At 43.0% G+C, this 22,362-nt stretch overlaps 1 protein-coding gene across 4 annotated transcripts in view; it reads left to right on the top strand.

Moving 5' to 3' along the window:
- The window catches only part of ephb2b (eph receptor B2b), a 120,836-nt gene that overhangs the window by 45,405 nt on the left and 53,069 nt on the right, over positions 1–22,362 (top strand). For all 4 annotated transcript variants that reach the window (XM_085777781.1, XM_085777778.1, XM_085777779.1 and 1 more), the window contains exons 2-3: positions 2,110–2,189; positions 12,155–12,839. In XM_085777781.1, coding sequence (XP_085633907.1) covers positions 2,110–2,189; positions 12,155–12,839 — 765 coding nt within the window. The remainder of the gene's footprint in view (positions 1–2,109; positions 2,190–12,154; positions 12,840–22,362) is intronic.

Raw genomic sequence — 22,362 nt, 5'->3', positions numbered from 1 at the left:
TGTCCTCTGTTCTATTTTTACGATGCCCCGACTTTAAGAAAACACAAAAACGCAGCAGAGTCAGTGCTACAACAGTAGAAGTGTTTACAATGCACATAAGTGTAGGGGTGGGCTGCACCATGAAGGGCGTGATGCTAACCGCAGTGACCCGGTTGGAGTTCAGCCTGTGGCCCCGTCGTGCTATATCATCCTTTCACTCTCAAAAATCATAACTGGGTCTTTTTTCTTCCTGATACCAGCTGCGATACCCGAGGAATGAATCTGAACTTCTTTTATTATCTATTTTGACAGTTTGTTTGTTTGTTTATTAGATCCCCATTAGCAAACAAACAAACTTTCATCATAACTGAAAGAGAACATAAATACAGTATTTAATCCAGGGTTAAATAATTACTTTCTTTAAATAGCTTTAAGAGCTGCCTCAGTGTACAAATGAAAGTTTTAAACATCACAATATAAAACTGCAGTAACAATATCTTTGAAATTGAAATAAATCCAGTAATAAATAAGATATCCTTTAAAAAAAAAAAGCGCAGCCTCAGTTAAATAAATAAAACATCTTAAGTCTGTATCTTTGGTAACAGTATCGGTATAAAATAGTATGAAAATTGCAGTTGTACTCTATCTGTGTGAAACTAATATACTTTAAAGATGTGGTTTTCGTTCAGTGCATGGATTCACGTACTTGCCGATGCCCCATCTGGCGTATTTTGCAGTATCAGAGGAATTTACGTTGTTGGTAATCAGTCCCTAAACGTCTCTTCTGTTTCATGTGACTTTGCTGCATGTGTTGTTAAATTGATCAAGATGTTTTCTGAATAAGCAGCACATTTGCTGTCTTCAGTTGTAGTCCATTGAGTTCTCTACTATTTCTTCACCAGGGTCCACTTTCAAGTTTCCCCACACTATTAGCACTGATTAAAACAGCTCTATACCACAATATTGATGAGCGGCCACAGCAGTTGCAGTTGTTTACCGAACCTGTGCTACAATCGCAGGCTGTGACTTACGCTAAGCTTAGTAGCCGTGTTTTCCAAAGAGGAAAGGGAGGAGGGGGGTGGAGGGGGCTTTCTAAATCCCTCTGTGGCATTTTGGGGTTGCAGCTGACGCCTCGAACCTGATGAATGCTCTCTCCATCTGCTGCAGCTCAACACTGCAGCACAGGAGTGATGCATGCAGGCCCAGTCATCAGGAGAAATTCATTAGACCTGTCAGGGACGGAGAAGAGGGCGCGAGGGCGTCGGGCGCAGAGGGTACGGAATAAAAAAAGAGGGAAAAGAGGTGACACCACCAGTGGTTCAGTAAGCCTGTGACAGACACTTGGGTCGGGCTGGCGGAGTGTGCGCCGCTGAGGACCTCATGACTGACAAGAGGCACATTGTCTTTGACCCCAATTACCAGAGGTGTTTCTTTCCGTGGCATGTCGGGTGGCCCCTTCTCTGGTCCATGGAGATTTGTTTTCCACCCGGAGACGTAGCAGAGCTGCTGATCAGGATGGGCCTGACCTGCTTTCAGACTATTTGCCATCAAACTCTGCCTGTACCTCAACTATGCCTACTGTATTATGCTGCACTAACGTTGGCAGCTTATTATTATTTTCATTTTTTATGATCGAGAATAGTTTATGGAATAAAGGAAGAAATAAGCTGAAAATTCTTACACTGAACCAAAAGTTTTTATATAATTATAAATTACTGAAGTGTTTTATTGTTTGCCAAAAAATACTGATTTAATTTTCTGCTGATCCAATAAAAAGTTTTAAAGCAGTTAACAGATAGACAATATGCCATAAGCCTGGATAGCCTGGATACTATATATAAATTGTCAATCCTTTTTATATTGTGTACATTTTTCAGCTTCTCAAAATATACATTGTTAAATTATTTTTTATTCATTTTCGTTTCTATATTGCTGTTTTATATAATTTCAAATGTTAAATTATAGTTTTGCTGAGGGCGTCACCATTTTGGCTCTGGTTTCACTATTATTATTATTATTTGGGGGTGTAAACCTACTCTTCCTCTCAAAATGTTTCTAATAGTCGACTGTGTTTCAACATGTAGGGAGGAGATGATCTGACCAACCTTCTGTTTTTCATTCTCTCCACAGAGACACTCATGGACTCCACCACAGCCACGGCGGAGCTGGGCTGGACCGTCTACCCTGTGTCAGGGTCGAGCGACAACAGCGTGAGTGACATGCTCCACTTTCAGCTCTGCTCCTGATAATAAAAGCTTTAATTAAGTTATTACTTTAGCAAGAACATAATTGCAAGTCATTTGAGGGCATTTTTCTCGTGACAAAGGAGAGGTGTGCGGCTGCCCTCCTCTTTGTTCGGAGAGAGGCTAATGTGTAAATTTGCTCAGCCGCCCTTGATAACTTTATTTCTGTTGGTACTTCTGTTGGCCAGAGTTTCGGTTTCTCACTCTAAGGTCAAAGATCAGTGAATGAGCCCGCCCACCCCCCAGAGTGAGCTAAATGATTTCCCCCAAAACTTGAGGAAAACAAGCCAACTACACATAGCAGAGGGAATTTGAATTTTTAAAAGGTTAGTAATGTTCTGTAGGATGATATTATAACATTTTCCCAATAAACTCCACAGTATAGATATATTTGAAGAACTTAGAATTCAGGGAAAGATACCACATGTACTTTTTTATTAGTACCAGTTCCACATCTCCATTTTCCATTGAGCTCTCCCTGTATACAGTAAGTGACCCATGTTTTGTACATTTGAGCCCAGACTGAACTTTCTTATTCATGACAAGCACCGTATGAATGAACAATCATACATACTTGGAGCTAAATATGTGTGCTCATAGGTCAGGCCAGAAGCTATGTGTTCGACGGGCCTTGTTGGTGTTTGATGCACAGTATTTCCACATGGTTTGCCAGGGCATTGGTTCCTCCTAACCACATGCAAGCCAGGCCCACTAAGAGCCAGCCAAAACCAGAGGCTCAGTCTCCTTCACTTCTTTCCCCACCATAAGATTTAGACTTCTTAGCCTCGGTCCAAAAGAGAGAAAAAATGTTGTAGACTTATTTGCTGGTGCATTTCAAAAAACCACTGCCGATTTTATTCAATTATTTATGCTTCTGTGGTTTGTATTAAAGATGGTTTGAATTATACTCCATCATGCTGTGTCTTGTGGCAGTAAAAATGCATGGGGAGGGGGTTGCAGCATAGAAACCTGGCCTTTAACAGTTCCATGATATACAACTTCAAAGTTTCTCAGCGATAATTTAGGACAACTTCATCTGTCCCAACCTGAGGGCACGTGGTCTCTTCCCTGCTAATTCCTACAATCAATAGCAAGCCTGAAGACGCCTGGTTTCCTCCCCTCCCGCCAGCTCTGGATCCAATCTACACACACCCAGCTTACGCACACACACACATATCGACTCCAAAGACAGTTTACATCACATCTTTCTTTCATCTTTGCAAAATGCTAGATTCAGCAAAACATTCACTCAACCCGTATTTCATAATCAGGTTTAATACTAAGTGGAAACTTCAGACTCAGAGATTTAAAAAGGAAAAAAAAAATCACTGTTGCAAATTAGTTTGTGTTGTAGAAACACCCACACTGGCCAAGTGAGGTGAAATTAGGGTCCAAACATCAAAATAAAGACCACTAAGCTCTTCAAGAATCATCTCTGTTCCAGTAACATGTGGTTTACTGTCTGATTCTGTGGTAGTTTTCTCTTCCAAATCAAATAGCTCCACATTCAGTCTTCCTGAAGGGATTATCTATGACGACTTTTGAATGCGTGCTCTTATTTTCTGCTTTGGACTTCAGAAAATTCCATGCTCCTTTCTACAAAAAAATTACATAAAAACCTCCACATGCAGTTATGATGTATCCCCTCTGCAATGAAATGCGAACAAGTCCCTAAGCCCCTGGGTTTAGTCAGGTATAGGTTGGCCTTATCAGCGTGGGCACTGCAGTTTTATGACAGTATGGCTGAACTTGTCAAGAGCACAGTCCGCTGGAAAGTGAAGAGTGAGAGCGATGAAGATAGCTTGTCCCTTATGGCCCAGGGCAACAGGTGTGGAAACAGAGCTCGCTGTCCCGCTCAGTATAACAGCAAGAGGTGCTTTACAGAAGCTATTGTCTTACACACATATATGCATGGCTTCATGGGCTTAGCTGGTGGATCAGTAACATCCAGCAGAGCGCCGCACCAGCAGTTGGCTTTCACTACTCTGTATGGCTTCATGAAATATATCCTAACTCGACATGTGATACTTTGCGGCACAATGGAAACGCAAACAATTAACAGTGTGACATTAAGTCAGAAATGTTATGGCAGTTGGTGTTATTTCACCCTTTAATTTTACAGGATATTTGAATAATGGCTATGAGATTATTAGTATAAGAAGTGAATGTGACCATAAAAAAAAATCTACTTCCTCTGGTAGGGTTTTGAAAGTGAACGATATCACACGCTAGCTTGTGTAAACTAAAATTTATTACCCTTTCTGTGCAAAGCTTGGCAGTCCCTCCTTTTTAATTATGTAAAGTGACAGCCAAACCTATGTTGTCCTTGAGCCAGACAAGCAAGACATCTTCATTACTCTTCACAGCGAATCAGAAAACATTCAGAACTAGTGCAATATTTACAAAACCAGTTGTTTTTTATCCCCTGCGCAGCACTTCAGGAAGTTTTACTGACTTTTGACTATAATGCCCAAAGATCCTGGCAAGAACACACACGCACAGTATGTCTCAGTCAGCCCACAGACATCTGGACGGCACGCAGATGTATCTGAGGTTGTTGGACTGTTGGAGTGAGCACCTTCACAGAGCACACAGTTCAAGAATAACTTTTACCTTCTGCTTTTACATATATTTAAAAGCATAAATGGTAAAACAGAATTCAAGAGGAAGAATCCACTAATGCTTGTTATTCAAACTTGTACTTAAGAGAAACTCGTGTAGCTCCTTTAGCCCCAGCCTATGTAAACATTAAAGGGACATTGTGTAGGAATTACTCCCATCTAGCATTGTGGTTGTATATCGCAAGCAACTCAATCGTATTTTTCATGCTGCATTCACGTGAAATTGGGCAGACGGCAGACGGACGACAGCCGCTGCACGTAATGGCATAAACAAGCCTTTATGTATACAAGTGGTCCATCAGCATGAGGCAAAACAATACACGTGACAATATGTTGTCATGGTGATGTGGTATTGTTTACCTGAGCCACGTTTTACCAGCTTTCTCTCCACTTCTGTGACTAAAATGACATCTGGTTTGTTACCGACGGCTGTCTGCCTGACTGCAGGTGAATGCAGCATCAGTGTAACGCTCCATTCCTCCTCACTGCGTTACCGTGGTGACTTTTCACATACGCCACCTCGACCTGAGTCGACAGCTCCGGTGTCTACGGTGAGTTTCCGTGGTTTCCTACCGTCACGCTGCCACTGAACGTAAAAACATGGCGACACCACATGGCAGCCAGCACCGAGCTTACCCGCTCCATGTAGATATGAATGATATGAATGGCAAATTCAGAGCTGAAAGGAACACTTCAGTTTGTTGATGGGGGGGATTACTGATTAATGAAAAACAGACTTTTGAACCAAATAGTCGATTTTCGTGAATAGATAACAGGAGAAGTTACACAATGTCCCTTTAAGAATAACTTTTACCCTCTGCTTTTACATACTGTATATTTAAAAGCATAAATGGTAAAACGGAATTCAAGAGGAAGAATCCACTAGTGCTTGTTATTCAAACTTGTACTTCACAGAGACTCGTGTAGCTCCTTTAGCCTCAGCCTATGTAAACATTAAGCTCTTGACCCATCTTAGGAATCTGCTTTGTGACGTGCGGCTGATACAGTCGGCCAGCGGAGCGAGGTTAAGTGGTCAGTGTTTCCTCCTCAAAGTGGAGTTTAGAGACGTGCACACATCAGGTCAGACATCCTGACCCACTCCCCTGCTATGCTGAACAACCGAAACCAGCAGCAGCCGTTTACAAACAGACGTCTGGCTACTGCAGAAGTGAAATTTAGGTCTCCTGCAAAGGCGGAGGACATAATGAGGTGGTGTGTGTCGGTCAGGTTATCATTATGGATGTGTCATAATGTGCTGCATGAGGATACATCCAGTGTCACTTGGGGACACACCGCAGCAGCAGAGTCTTGCAGGAAGGCACGCTGGAAAATGTTTGTGAAACAAATCAGTTCCTTATGATTTCTCATATTGTATTAGAATTCCTTTGGAATAAGATTGAGGTTGTTTACATATAATTGTGGGCATGTGCGGCAGACCAACATGGCACACTTTTTTCCACATAGCCCTTCTTTTTGCTTTACAAGTAATTTGCTGAATTTATTTCATTGTATGGGCTCACAGGAATTTAAAGTGACCACTAATTTGCTGTGATTCACAATTAGAGTCTGTGAAATTCTGTTTGGGGGAATTATGCGAGAGAAATATGCAAACAAAATCCACATGTAACTTTGTGGAATTTGGGGGGTAAAAAAGATGGAATTGTTCTTCCAGTTTCACATGTTGTACATTAGCAATGGACAGTGGTAATTGGAGTTGACTGCAGCAGACAGTTCTACTTAGGTCTGTGTGTGTTTGAGCCTCTCCACTATGAAGCCTGGTCTCCTGCAGGATTTGGCTCCCATGGCCTCTCTTGTAGTAATTGAATGCAGAGAGTGGGTGTCATTTGTCCTCTGTCCCTCCAGGGAAGGCACTCCTGCTCTGACAGATTTCCCACCACTGCAAATGGGGCGACTGTGCCCCGGGAGTTTTCCGCTGGATCTCTCTCCCCCTCGCTTTTGTGTGAATAATTTATTTACTTCTGTCAGTGATAGAGCGCTCATGTGCAGTGCGGCCGTGGATCGGGGGAAGCTAGTTCAGGTTAATTCAAACACTGTAATGACAAGATGTGACAAATACACAGTTCATGTTATGTCAAAACAATGAAAGCGTTAAATCCGGGAGTGCTCTGACAGTGCGTTCACTCTGCGGCTTGACTGATGCATCACTTTATTCTGACTAGCTGAAGGTTGTATAACAGGCTCTTTACCGCTCCGGTGCAGCTCTGTCTCTGTAACGTATAGAAGTGGAGTTAAATGTTGCTTTGTCGGAGTTTATCATGAGGAAACCTACTTTTGGTCAACGGAAAGGCGGTAATTACATATAAAAGCTATAAAATGACATGTTAAATCATGGTTGGGCTCACTGACTGGTGTTGTAATAGATACAGTCCTTTGTTTTGGGGGGTCGACTCTTCCTCTGCTCTTCCAAATAACAGTTTTACAGTCTTTCAAACAGCTTTGAATAAGTGTAACGACATCAATAACTTCTTCGCTCGCGCCTGCCAGACACATCTATTTATCAGGATTCTGACTGGTTGTTGACAACTAGTGTCCATGAGGACTGCAACTGTGGTCGACTTTGTTGCAGCCAACAAACTTGTTGACCGTCTGTGTGCTGGCTGAGCTTCCTTGTTGCGCAGATGTGCAGGAAATGGAGAATTCTGACAACATGATCGTGAATGCATACTGTAAGAGCGCGGCGGTCCCAGCGGAGCAGTAGTATAACGGGTGACACATCAACAGACCGACCGCTGACTGTCCCGTTTAAAAAGTGCATCCTTCACCGTGAGGCCGCGCTCAGGGTTTCTCCCTCTGTTTTGCATTTAGGATTAACAGTCGGGAGTTGTTTGTTTTATCTTTTGAGGCAATGTGGTTGTTGTTAATCCCTTTAAGGCTATAACTGTAATTATACTCAGTGCAAACAACTGACGTGTTTGTCCTTGGGCACCACACCGAACCTCTCTGCGCTCGCTAAGAGTAAACTCATTTGGATTAAAATGTCAGGTAAATGGACAAGATGTAAATATGAAATAGCGGCGTAGTGTGCAGCAGCTCCTGCGTAATGTGTGCTTATGGCGGGGAGGGGGGTGGGGTGGGGTGTTTGGTTAATTAGTAGATACAAAGAGGTCCAAAGAGATACGAGACCCCGGACTGATGTTATCGTTGGGATCGGTGAATGAAGCAAAGAGCTCTCTTTGTTGAACGGTCTCAGCTGTAGCAGTAACTCCAGTCTATAATTCAGCCTTGACAGCGCGTTCCGCTCGGCTCTACAGATAAAGCAGGGACCTACTGTCACAGAGACGTATGGATCGCAGGTCAGCTGAACTTTTCTGTCCCCCTCCCTCTCTCCCTCCTCGAGTGGCAGAGGAGATATTGATTCTCAGGCCTCGTTCTCGCTGAACGTCACTGAACTGTAACACCTCATAACTCCGGAGGAGGAGAGGAGCAGCTGACACAGAGCAGTCTCTGGGCCTGCCTCAGTATAACCTCAGTATAAGTCTGCAGGAGATTGACTTCAGGCAGCTTTTCTGTGCACAGCATGTGTCTCTCAGTATCACTGCTCAAGCATTATGCTGGATAAATTACAGGATCCATAGCTTCACCAGTGGGTGGACCTAAAGGCTGGTGTAGGAAAGTTGTTTTTATCAACAGAGCAGAGACAGTGTGAAAAGAGATTAAACAGTGATCCATATTTCCCCTCTGACTGAGAATGACTGCCATACTCATACAGTTTAAAAGTGACCTTTCAGTATCTTTTTTTTATTCAACACTTGTATTTTCGAACACAATAGAATCGCTGCAGGTCTGTTGACAGCTCATTGAAAACGACTTATATATACTCGGAGCATCAATTATCACATGCAGGTTTCCTAGTGTTTGCTCTAGTCTGCTTGGAATAATGGATCGGGAACACCCAGCAGGTTATAGACCAAACACCGCAAGTTATTTACCAACACGGTTTCGACCCAGTGTTATTAGATTCAGGCCCCAGACGAGAGCAATTAAAACATAAAACAGTAGCTTTTGTTTGGAGCCAGCCGTGCGTTCTACTTCACACTGTTGCTTTTACATCGTACAGGGCGTGTTTGCTGTTTCTCAGAGGAAGGAGGCACAGCCAGTGTATCATGGAAAATATTGTGCTTGTTGTGTGTTGTTTACCTTCAAGTCTTATAGTCCCGCCGCTTATAATTTTGGTAAAAATATTTCACAAATGCAAATGAGCTCTTGATAATGTTTGCTGTGCCTGTGGTTATGAAGAAAATGTCTTTGATCATTCGGATCCTAAACATCTATTTATTTAATGTTCTATTAATGCACCGTTCAATGCACACGGCCCCCTATGGCACTTGACTCGCACACTCAGAGAACCAGAACAACATTTTGCCAAGCGTAATAGGATCTCAGAAGAATAAAAGCTGGAGTTTTTGTTTCCATCATCTGAGGGCAGCTCATCCCCTCCAGCTAATCCATCCTGACATCCACCGCCAGCGTTACCTCCACCTCCTGCACCTAAAACACATGACCACCATTTTACAACACTCTCGGTACGGATCGCGGGGAAAAAAGCTGTGAAAATGAAGACGTTTCTTCTAATTTCACACTCTGTGCTTGATCGTTAGGCTCTTATTATGCCCCATTTGCTTCCCTCCACTGACTGTGATGAAAGCAGGCCAAAGAGGCCATGACAGGACAAAAAGGGGCCCTCCATCAAAACACATTTTGTTTGGGGTCTTTTTTAGCGCTGCCTCACAACCCTCCCTCTACCCCCACATCACTGCCAACACTTTCCCCTGCAGTTTCCCCCTGTCTGCATCCCTCATTAGCAGCAACCCCCACCTGTCTCCACATCCATTTCATTAAACTTGCGATTGTCCGGCGCTCTGTACCCAGCTGAAGCCGTCCTTGCTCTTGTTTAATTGGCCCACACAGCCTCCCCCACCGCCCCCTCAACAAGTGGGAAGGTCAATGGCTGCTCATGACCTGAGATGATGAAGTCTGTCACTGCCGGGCTTAAGACAGGCGTACCCTGAAACCACACCACCAGAACCAGTAGGTTGTGTAAACACGCAGCCACAATTGCTTTATTTAAGCTATTAAACAAAAAAAAAAACCCCGACCACACTGCATCACATACTTTTGTATTGTGTATTGCATGTTGACAAAACCAGCATGAAATGATGTAGCTGATTAAATGTGAATAACTGTGTTTTTGGGAGCCTGATTCAATTATAATGACTCAAACATATTTACATAGTGAAGAGTAGCTGGGTCAAAGCTGTCACAGATCAATGATTCAGAAATTTTAGGAGAAAAATCTGTTTTTCATTGATTGTTTTTTATACACACAGTTATTCACAATTGAATCTCATCAGATGTTATTTATGGAAATAACATTACTCATTAAGCCTGTTTCGAAAGGAAACAGAATCTAAGAGACACATAAACAAAGTCCTATATTGGCTTTTTGGAGAATTGCATCCTTTCCCCCCTCATTATTATAATAATAATAATAATGATAATAATAATAATAATATTTTTGGCTGCACATCAGTCTTTTCTGTTTCAATTGGCTCTTGTGATGGTTTGCAGTTTGGGTCAAGCCAAGCAGCGCACTAGCAGGGATTAATTAGGACATGGGAATTAAAAACTAAAGCTGCTCTAATTAGTCAGAGGGTGTTTGATAGAATGCTGTTTTGCAACAAGAGGGGTGACTTTCTTCTCCCAACCCGTCAAAATCTGTCAGAATCCTCACTAAGTGGGCACTAATTTGAGAAATTATATCAGCTGTGAAGTGAAGAGTGAAGGGGGAGGGAGCTAGAGCCGTACAGAAGACACAGGGTGCAGCTGAAGCAATAAGTGGCTCATGGGGGTTGAGAACGGGATTTTTCTTTGGCTGAGACGGCGGGGTCAAGGTCACGACCTGCTCAGCGGTCGGAGCGCATGGTGTTTAAAGCAGGTTTGATCCGTGGCCAGGGGGCAGGGAACTGTAGAGGTTGCATCTGGAGTCTGTAGTCAAGAACCAGGACTCAAATTGGTGTGGAGTTTTGTGAACTTTGAAGTGGAGCAGCATACCCAGAAAACCTGGACAGAAATTTGCCCTCTTGATTATTCTTTATATGATTACCTGTGTAATGTGATTATGCAAGTGTAGTGTGACTTTGATAGTGGAAAATTCATGTCATGTCTTCTCACTTCATAGCTGTCGTGAAAGGAGCTTTCACTACAATGCCAATAACCCATTAGAGTATGTGCTATGAATGTGTCCTATTAAGACACTGTAAAAAAAAAAAAATGGGACACGCTATCACATAAACCAGAGCCTCTCTGCTTTGTTCAAGTGACTTAATGTCAGGTCTCGAGTTTCTTTTAAAGCATTACAGCATGTGAATGGGTATTTCAATGAGAGAACAGGAAACACGAGAGTAAACATCAAAGCGGCCTGACTCTGCAAAGCAGGATTTATGTTTTTTAACATCCCAAAAATGAAAAGAATTCTTCCTAAATTACTTTTTTTGAGGATAGATACTCAAGTGAACTACATTTAACCTTTAATTTGCAGCTTCACATTATAACATGATTAGGGGAGGGGGGAAAAAAAGGGAAATTGATGGTATATAAGCAATGCTGGGTCTTAACTGACAGCTTCAAAATGCCCACCTCCCTTCGTTGGATTTACTTGTCAAAATAAGCCATGAACAAAGTGCCAGGTAGCTGATGACATCTAGCTCATACTCCGCCTTAAAAATATCAACAGCGCTTCTCATGGATTAAAAATTGCACCTCTTGAATATCTGAAAGTCATTAACCATAAACAGTCAACCCTGATGTATTGTTTTTAAAATAAGTAAATACGGATTGTTCAGTAGAACAACTTCATAATTTGCTTAATTCCTTGCAGTGGAGTTCAGAGAGTAACCCTGTTAACATACCAGCATTACCTCAACAAATGGGAGGACATGCAGTAGAGGCTGCCTCTCATCTGCTCCTTTAGACTCATCTAATGCATCCATTTAGCACTCATTAGAGATATTATGTTTCTTTGCACCATGTAATCAATTTAATCAAAACATTGCCCTAAGCTCAGACAGCAATCAAAGTATCATAAAATGCTCATGAAAACATTCTTGTTATGGACTTTATAGTTTATATTAATCAGAAACAGCGTTTACTGCTTTACAGCTGAATTGCACTTAATTGAATGAATCAATGTAACTGCACGCTTCAATTACGGCAGTGTTTTTTCTTCTTCATAAAATTCTTCATTTAATAGACAATGTTAACTGGATGTTTGTGTCTGTTCTTGACCAACAGTGGGAGGAGGTGAGTGGTTACGATGAAAACATGAACACCATCCGGACGTACCAGGTCTGCAATGTGTTCGACAACAACCAGAACAACTGGGTACGGACAAAGTACATCCGGCGCCGCGGAGCGCAGCGGATCCACGTGGAGATGAAGTTCTCGGTGAGGGACTGCAGCAGCATCCCCAACGTGCCGGGCTCCTGCAAAGAGACGTTTAACCTGTATTACTACGAATCCGACGCCGACACGGCCACCAGGACCTCGCCGGCCTGGATGGAGAACCCCTGGATCAAGGTGGACACCATCGCGGCGGACGAGAGCTTCTCCCAGGTGGACCTGGGAGGCAGGGTGATGAAGATCAACACCGAGGTCCGTAGCTTCGGCCCCGTGTCGCGAAACGGCTTCTACCTGGCCTTCCAGGACTACGGCGGCTGCATGTCGCTCATCGCCGTCCGAGTCTTCTACCGGAAGTGTCCTCGCATCATCACCAACGGCGCCCTGTTCCCAGAGACGCTGTCTGGGGCGGAGAGCACCTCTCTGGTTGCTGCCAGAGGCGTCTGCATCCCCAACGCAGAGGAGGTGGACGTGCCCATTAAACTCTACTGCAACGGAGACGGAGAATGGATGGTTCCCATCGGCCGCTGCATGTGCAAGGCGGGGAACGAGGCTGTGGAGAACGGGACTGTTTGTCGAGGTATGTGGCGCTCTAATGTTTTCATCCTATCTGCTAAGCCTAATGAATCAGTCTGTTCTGTCATCATCAGAGAGTAATCCAACCCCTCAGGGACACTATTCACACAATATTTATATCTGCTGTGCACCCTCCACTGTGAGTGCTTCATTCCCCTTCACTTGATGATGAATAATGGTCATGTAATGGAAAACACGAAGGAAGGTATAAATCCAGTCCATAGATTATTCAGCTGAAGCTTTCCCCGTATTTCCATAGAAATGATCTTCACATCTCCTTTTTTTTTTTTTATTATTTCTCAACTACACAGTGAAATATGAAACATTCACATGTTAATTCTGGCTGGAGTTTAATCTGAAAACACACTGCTGCCCTTTGAAGTTGGTACAGAGCGTGTTTAGTTTGACTTTTCTGAGCTGCCATGAAAAGATCGCAGCACCTCATCGCAGGCACGCAGTCGCAAATCACAGCGGCCTGCAGGAGGACAAATAATTTATTACATTTTCTCCTGTGGACCGTGTAGCACATCTACAAGTGAACCTCAAGTCTATTATAAAAAGATTAAAGTGTAATCCCTTTATCTGGATTTAAAGAATTGCATTAAATGCACTTATGGTATGTGAATTTGCCATTACAGAGTGTGTAGGGTCTTTCTTTTGCATTTGAATTTATAAGACACTCCCCACAGAGAAGCGTCTCTCTGTGCATATTAACAGAAATCATCCTTGACAGAAATTGAAAGAAAATAACCAGTGCTATTTTGAATCTGTAACATTTCACCGCAAAAGTCAAGGTTCTCAGAAAAGGCACCCAGGAGCACAACACAAAATCTTTAGAAAAAAACAAAGGTTTAGCAGGAGCCAAGATACAAAAATCTATGCAGGCAAAAAACGTACAATGGTTCAGGTAGTGGCAAACCACTCCCTTCCCCCCACTCCCCCCAGAAAAGAAGAAAAAAAAACACACACACAGGCAAGGTCAAAAATCTGATCAGGATCGAACAGGCAGGCAAAGAAAACAACGCTACAAAGCTGAAGCACACGGCTCCAGGACAGTCTGTCAGGGAGAAAAGGAGAAAAAAACCCTGACAGCTAATCTTTTGTTGGTAGAGTGCCTCCTTCCATCTATGAGGACAAAGAGGATATTTTTCAAAATTGCCCGCATTTTCCTATCAATTGGAATCCCTCACTGGAAAATTGATCTGGCTTTTCAAAACATCAATGTACCCAACATTTACCTGTGCCATGCCCTATCCGCACTCTGGCAGGTGGTATTTGGTCAACGTGCTTAGAGATCTTGATCACTTGAAACAGCATCAGAGTGGAGCCTGCAGAGTGGAGCCGTGCTGCTCCAGGACCAGCACAACAAACCACCCACCTGCGTTTCAGATCCGTGTGTTGCTGCCTCTCTTATGTGCGCCTGTAATTACAACACACACACCCTTCTCTAACGCCCCCCCCCCCCGTGTCTGGATTCTGGATGGGGGGGGAAACGCGATGGGTGCTGCCTCACAAACACTGCCAGGCCCGTTCTGTGACTACTAATGAGGAAAGGCACCAGCTCCTGCAGGAATACAGACCAATAAGAAGCACGTGACAAGTTTGCTTCCGTGCTGTATAGTCAGCCACTCCAACACCGTAACAACACATTGTTAGTTACACAAACCTGCATTAGGGATGTCACCATTATAGATTTTCTTGGTACAATTATTGTCAGAGAAATAATCACAATTATTACGATTAACAACACTATGAATGTGTAAAATCAAATACAGTCAAAATATAATTGCATTTCTAATTATATAAACAAATTATTTAAAGTATCTAGTAATATAGGACCAATTATTAATCCTTTTTCTTAAAAATGAGGCAATAACTTCCTACCAGTTCAATGTTACGTTGTAATGTTGACATTAACATGTGTATTTACCTTTACTCTGGGGTACAAAGCAATGCATATCGTTCATAATGTTGCATAACTATTTTTACATTCTGTGCAAGTTGCGCTGATCTGCTGACATGGTTCCGACATAATCTTTTTTGGAACCTTTACGATTAGATAATTGTGGCGTTTAATACCGCCATTAATTGTGAAAACAAGTAATCGTGACATCCCTAATCTGCATGTTTTCCGACCTATGTGTAATTCGCAACATGCGGTGGATTGAAGCATCTCAGGGGCGTCTTCAGTCATGGAGGGTTTTTTTTGTGCTTAACAGGATTATATAATTAAATACTGTCCGCTTGACGGGGGGGCGAAGCAAGATGATCCATTTCATATCCATGCTGCACCGGGCATGAGACCTTGTGTCTGGGGAAAAAAAAGCAGCATCTCTGCCCACGCTCCTGTTTATTCCTGCTTACCTACAGTCAGAGCACCGGCTTTTGTTACTCAAGGTCCAATGCAAACAAAGCTTCAGTGACCACATATACACACCTCTTCTTCAGCACTGGAGCACTGCAGTGATCCTTCTGTGTCACTGCCTGATCATTTGATGGAGTTACTGCATATTAAAGCTTTATGAGAAAGATGCATTATCTGAGAGTTTTATGGCTCCATACAATAGTTATGAGCCTCAGTGCAAAACAACTGGGATTTGTTTATTTTACCAAGGAGAAAGAATAAAACCATTACAGTTAAAAAAGGATATTATTATTCTGTGGTCCTTCTGTTGTGCAAAAAACCCCTCTTTTGATGGAAATCTGCCACCAGTTGCTCTGTAGCCGTCTTCCTAAACAATGAAAGCCGATATATGTGCTTGAAACTACGGTCAGCCGCCGCATTTCAACTGCCAGAAGTTGGGTAATGAATTGATCTAAGAAAGATGCGCCTTGCCTGCCGATATTATGGGGTAATGAATTGATTTGTGAGAGGTACCCTCAGAGGGTTTGTGAGATATCCCCTTTCATAGCCGGATTATGGAGCCACCGAGACGGCGCAGAAGCAGCCAAGATGAAAGAGACTATTTGTACTGGAATATTAATAACACTACCAAACACTTTGTTCCAACATCTCTGCAACTAAACGTGTAATTACACATGTAACAATTAAATCCTTGGCTGGGATCCCGAGCAAATAATTACGCTGTCATGAAATCTGTCAAAATATTGACAGTAGATGGGGGTGCTTACATCACACTGCCGAGGCCTTTCTCTCTGTGATTGTCTTACAAGTGAGATTAAGTTTCCTTTCTAAGAGGTGCTGGGAGTGAAGGAACCACACCAGGGTCCTTTCAGCTGAAAACGGCCCTGAAAAGAGAGATCTGGTTTCCCCTCAGAGCCTGGAGGAGATGGTGCAGCAGTCAGACACATGAGGTCCTGTTTGCCCTTGCAGTAAAAGCATTCTCTTCAGTGGGGCACAAGGAGAGCCATGTCCATGGCTGGAATTGCAAACTCCCACAACAATGTCCATGTGTGTGTGTTTTTTTTTTCACTGTAATTTGATCATCTAACCCCGCGCCATCGTGAGTTCAAGGGTCTGGACTGTGGGAGCGTGGCTCATGTCACAGCGCAGCGAAGATTCAGATGGAGACGATCCGTCACAGCGATAACAACAGCTTGATTCATGACTCGGTTGCGTTTTTGTTAATGACTGTGTTTTTGGCTGAGGGAGAGAGAAAAAAAAGTGTCATAAAAACAAGCAGTGTAGTTTGTGTAGCCCTGTGGGAGAAGAGTCAACACATAACATCAAGCAGCGTGACAGAGGATGAAAAAAAAAGAAGTGCAACTGTTAGATATTCTGCATGCTCTTCCATTTGTGTAGTGGAAATAATGGTGTGAGAAATTGTTTTGATGGCGAAACCAAAGTGCATTTCCTGAGAAAGAAGCATTCTTAGAGTTCTTTATAGTAGGAAATTATTAGTGGTGTTATTACAAATTACATTAATGCAGCATTTATAAACAATTTTTCCATCTATGTTCACAAGTAACACTTAGGCTGTATTTGTTTTACACACACACACAAAAAAACATTATCCCGAGATTCAGGTGCACTGTAAGACCGACATGGCAAACTCCACTGGACACGCACGACACAGCGAGCCAGCGAGTCACATGAATGATAAGCATTTTGAGGTCAGTGTACGGTGAATCCGAAGCAACACTAGGAGCTTTCTGAACGTCGGGTGTCTCCGTGCGGTCTGCAGCAGCGGCGAGGTAGTAGCTGCTCACAAGCGTGGTTCCTCCAGTTGCACCAGAGCAATTAGATTAAGGAGGTAAGGCTTCAGTAATTCTTCAGCTAAATGTGGTTGTAGATAAAGAGAGTTAGGGGGATCGAGTGCAGAGGTAGGTGCCGGGCAGACATGATTGGATAGACATGATTGCATGGAAAAGCAGAGGGGAGGAGGTGGGGGGGGGTGGGGGGGCGAAAGCAGGAAATGAGTCCCCCTAACCCACTGTCAGAATCCCAATTATTGCAGTCTCCTCGTCTGGAGAGGGTTTAAGTGTGGAAATCAGCGTAGCACAGACAAATCCACGCTGCCGCCTTTATTTCCCTGGGTGCCCCTGTCTTTAATGGCAGCTCTAATTGACTAACAGCACACGTGGGGGAAGAGCCACGCTGATGACTGGATGACTGTCCTCTGCGCTGCAACAAGACACAAAGCAAAACAAAACAAACACACCCCCTCAAGGCTTTTGCTGCATTGTGTATTGAGCAAACAGAGATGAAGGAAGGTTTGCATTGGGCTGCAGTAAAGGAGAGAGAAAGCAAGGGAATGATAGAGAGAGAGAGCGAGAGAGGGGGAGCAGAATGTCAACAGTCTGCCTACACACAATAGGCATTTACACAATATTATGTTAAAGTAAAAAACCACGTTTATTCTCTCAGATTGATGGCTGCTGTTATGAGCCGTAGAGTAAAGCACAAGGAATACAAATCAGCGCCACAACAGATGTTCATTACTGCAGCATTCGCCTGTTAAACGGCATCGTAGAAAGCGCAACTTAATTCCCATCGCTGATTGTTTGATTTAGACCCAATAACGGGCCTGTGATGTATATCAGATAGAGGTTGCCTCTTTGGTCCGTGCGCAGCGCAGGATGTTGGAGCAGCGGGAAGCAAACAGTGCGAGCTCTAAGACATGTCATTCTGTCCACAGAAGCCCCAGGGAACCTTCAGCAGCCTTTATTCCCCCTTCCCCACTGCGATGGGATTTCAGTACGGCCAGGTGTTTTTACTCCTGTCTGCCAGTCTTCTGTTTTTTTTTTTTTTTTTACTTCTTTTTACTTTTTTTCTCTGTCTGTTCCTCAGCCCTTACACACCCATGCAGCAGGAGAGCGAGAGACAGAGAGAGAAAAGGAGAAAACAGGGGGAAAAAAGTCTTGGCGAGCCTCTAATGAGAGGAAGGAGAGAGTCTTAATGAGAGAAAAGCTCAAAATCAAACACACTTACAGCTCTTCTACTTCCACTATACATTACAGCCTAGTGAGTGCACAAATCACATTACAGTAGGCATTCATGTGTGCATACCCCACACACATACACTTCATCATCCTTCTTTTCACAGCACATTCATCATATGCGGATGTGATAACGTGACCTGCGATCCCCGCGAATCTCCCTGAACTCAAAGATCACGGCCTGTTAAGCCGGTAAACCTTTTCCACATGTTTTTGCACATGTCAGGCTCTGCTCCATATGTCTCTCTGTCACACCGCTCATTATCCCACACCATCTTTTGCATCTCAAATTCAGACAGAACGACCTTTTATAGTCCCAGTACCTCTTCTTTTTTTGGGGGGTTTTTTAGATCATTGGTCATCTCGCTGCCTGCAGAGGCTCCCTGCAGGTCTGGTTCTTGTTGATCACACCTAGACCTGTCTCGCTCTGAGCCAGCAGATACCAGAGATCCCGATGGCCACAGACGGTTTTCTGGTGTTTGTCCATGAGAGTGGAACTTTGGGTGACAATCCCGAGACCTTATGGTTTCATTCATGATAAATTCACCATGAACAGACCGTCCTGACACTGAGGAAATGAGAGCTGTGCACTATAGAGATCCTTCCATATGCGCCTCTCGTTTCTCATCAGGGACAAGGCCGAGGCTTTGTCAAAACATCCCCATGTGCTCTCCCTCTCTCTCTCTCTCTCAGATGTCCTCGACTCGTGTCCTGTTAGAGGATTCAAGTCTTTCTGGGCTGATGGATCAAGCATCTGTCTGGCTAAAACAGGAGAAACAATCGGGCTCACTCTTAAAGACAGGAATCCCTCTTGAGTATCAGTGACCTTGTTTTCCAATGATGTATTAGAACTCGGTCAACATTGAGAGAAAATTGTGGCGTCTTGTGTTGTATGCCGCTGACCTACATCAGATCTATTTAAAAAAAAAAGAAAGTGAGAACGGAGAGAAAGCTTGTCCATTCCTGGCATCTGTGTGCCTGTGTGTATTTTGTAGTAACCAAGGGATGAGCACAGTTGTTCACACACAGTTAACCCCTTTACTCACACACACCGAGGGCCTGGGTCTATATTCTGCTTCACACAGGATGGTCATTCAATCTCAGAGAACATCACAGTGCTCTAACATCAGATAGTGTTACTCCACACACAAAGCTCTGCACTGTCATGGCGGTTACTCAACATAAATATGTGGCCCTTAACATTGAGTAGAATTACGAAAACATCTGTTAGTTATATAATTTACTGGTTATTCAATGATGTGCTATTCAGTTCATTTGAATTATTGGACAGGTGATTCCTTGGAGATGAACCTTGATGACAGCGACTTATGCAACTACATGACTGCTGTCGTTAATGGCCCTCACTGCTTTGACTTCCACTCATTACCGGTACAGTAAAACAGAGAAGAGGCATTTCATCCCATATGGAAAAGACACTCCAGTGCTGTAATGGATTCTAAAATAAGTAACATCACCCACCAACAAAGATCTCTCTCTCCACGGTTAAACTTCAGGTGATTAAAGATTAAACGTCTGCACGGGTGAGGCCGAGAGATGGGAGGGTAGAGATAGATCATAATGGAATGGAGAGGGAGGGGGAGGGGGAGGGGGAGGGGTGTGTGTATTAGCAAGGACACACGAAGAGCTGGAGTTTCTTTATCTTGTGCCGCTCCGTTATCTGCGCTGTATGCCTCGACACACTTCAACATCCTGCGCTGATAGCCACCAGAGATCATTCTGTTCTTCAGCAGCCTAAAACCAAGACTTCACAGGGAGGAAATATTAATACTATAAACTCTCTTTCTCAAGTATTTTTGTAATTCTGATGTTTTGACTTCTGCGAAAGGATTACTCGGTCGTCTACATGGAGAAGCTTTCCTGATACAGCAGCTTTCGAAAAATCATTATGTGATTCAGCATTTCAAATAAAGCTTCTCTCCCCAGCTCTTCGTACCATTTTCCTGCATATTTTGACTAAATTCCGTTTTTCTGTCAGTATAAACAGTGGCATGCAGCACTATCAGTGGGTAGGCAGGTGTATACTGTAGGTACTTGGGTAGATAAAGTTAAGATGTGTACATTCAAAGTCTCTGAGAGTCCTGTGAGATCCATTTCACTTTGCACCATGAGTCAGGATGCACTGTAAATCTCTTGAGTTGTCGATAAATCTCTCTTGCAGCATCATTAAGATAAATTCCTGGCCATTTAATTACTTGGTCATCAGAGTGATTCAGATTACGGAAAATAAACCCTGCTGCTCTCAAAGGAAAACAAAAAAAGCTGAGTTCAATTAACCGACATTTCCAGCGAGACAAAGTGAGAAAAACCAACAGGAATCCAAACGTTGATTCAAACATCTCTGTTAAACTCAGAGAATCCTGCGAGGTGGTTCTGTCCATACAAGTCTTATCTAGCTACCCGGGGGCCTCTTCAGTGTTTGCGCAAAATCAACAATCAAATCAAGACGTTTACACTGAGGTTTATTTTGCTTTGGGATTTAATTCCAAATTGTTAAAATGAAATGTCAACTGAAATGTTGGAGCAGTGTGGCAAAGGTTTCCACCGTCATCATTGTCCCCGGGAGGTTTTGTGAGAGGTGTTTGAGTTTGAAATTGAACACATGCCTCTAAAGCCCTGTCAATGTTAAATGAAGCTCTCCCCTGTCAAGTGGCATCACTGCAGGATTCCACTGTGTTTTCTTTGCCAGGCTGCTACATGTGTGTCTCTGACTGCTGAGTAAATCCAGGTGAATAATACATACATCTCGTGTCATCCCCTATATCCAATGTCAAGACCCAAGAGATATTGATAGAACAGCAACACCTGCACATTGACTTCAAACCACAAAATACAAAATTTCCCCCCTAGCATTTCCAAGTGGTATTAATGTTGGCACGAGAACATAATATGTTTCACCGCAACATTTTAGAAAGTTCACTGCCAGGAAACATGTTATTTGTTTAGATTATACGATGGACAATGAATCATTTGTTTCTGGCTGCTATAGTGGAGGTGTTGCAACATGGCTACCTCTAGAAACCTGAGCTCAGCGCTATGGTAAAGGTAGAGTGAAACACCACGTTGTGAGAATGTGTAGGCAGGTTTTATTCCATACTGAATTTCATATTCTTTACTGACTAGTATAAATTATACAAGCTGATTGTCTGTTTGGAATATAGTCAGACTGGCTAAAGGGACTTCCAGAACAAAGTCTGTTAGCTGCTGCATCGCTGTGCTAGTGGACATTAAAGAAAAAAAATCCATAAAGTCAGTCCCAGTAGACAAATCCAGGGCTGGATTTCCTCCCAGTCTGACCATGGCTCTTTCCATCTGCCTGTAAAGGTACAATGTTGTTGGGTTTTTTTTACCTCCACTTCTGTCAGTGTCCCACTTTGCCTTCTCTGGCAACTGGGCTCCTTCTCTTTGGCCAGGTAGTTTCCACACTTAGTCCATTTGTTCCACCAACCACCATTACCACTATCTGGGGAAAGCCTTAGGGGAAAACAAAAGCAATCCTCTCTCTGGTTTGGTTAGGCAGTGGACAACAAACTTCCCCTGTGCCATAAATCAATAATAGTATGAACCTGTCTGCTATCATCATTCTAGCAGTTTCATTCCCAATCAACATTTACCCCATGTTAAGTTTTATATGACAGATTTTTCTCAGGTTAAAAGAAGGCCAACAAGCGAAGGCTAATTTAGGATTATTCATAGCACAGCGATTGGACTCAGGCAATTGAAAGAGCTTTACAGAGGCATGGAATTACATTAAAAATAAGACATTAAGATTACATTAAAATAGCATTTAAAAGATAATAATAAAAAAAACAAGGCAATTCCATTAATTAAAAACATTTAAAATAAGACATTAAAAAGACATTAAGAAAACATTAAAATTATATTAAGCAGACAATCAAGACAAACTAAAGAAAAAAACTAAAAACTAAACTGTTAAAAGATTAAAATAAGTTATATGTGTGCAATTTACTGGTAAGCAGCAGCAAACAATATTTTAGGCTCAGACTAAAATGAGCTTCAGGAAGCTGGTTCCAGGTGTGGAGCATAGGAACAAAAGCTTTTTCATCTTGCTTGGTTTTGATTCTGGGAACACTGAGTAAACACATGGG

Source organism: Trachurus japonicus, chromosome 5 (genome assembly GCF_045865225.1).
Source record: "Trachurus japonicus isolate A0001 chromosome 5, Traja_1.0".
NCBI lineage: Eukaryota > Metazoa > Chordata > Actinopteri > Carangiformes > Carangidae > Trachurus > Trachurus japonicus.
The sequence above is the reverse complement of the archived record's forward strand: the minus strand, read 5'-3'. Positions and strand labels throughout refer to the sequence as shown.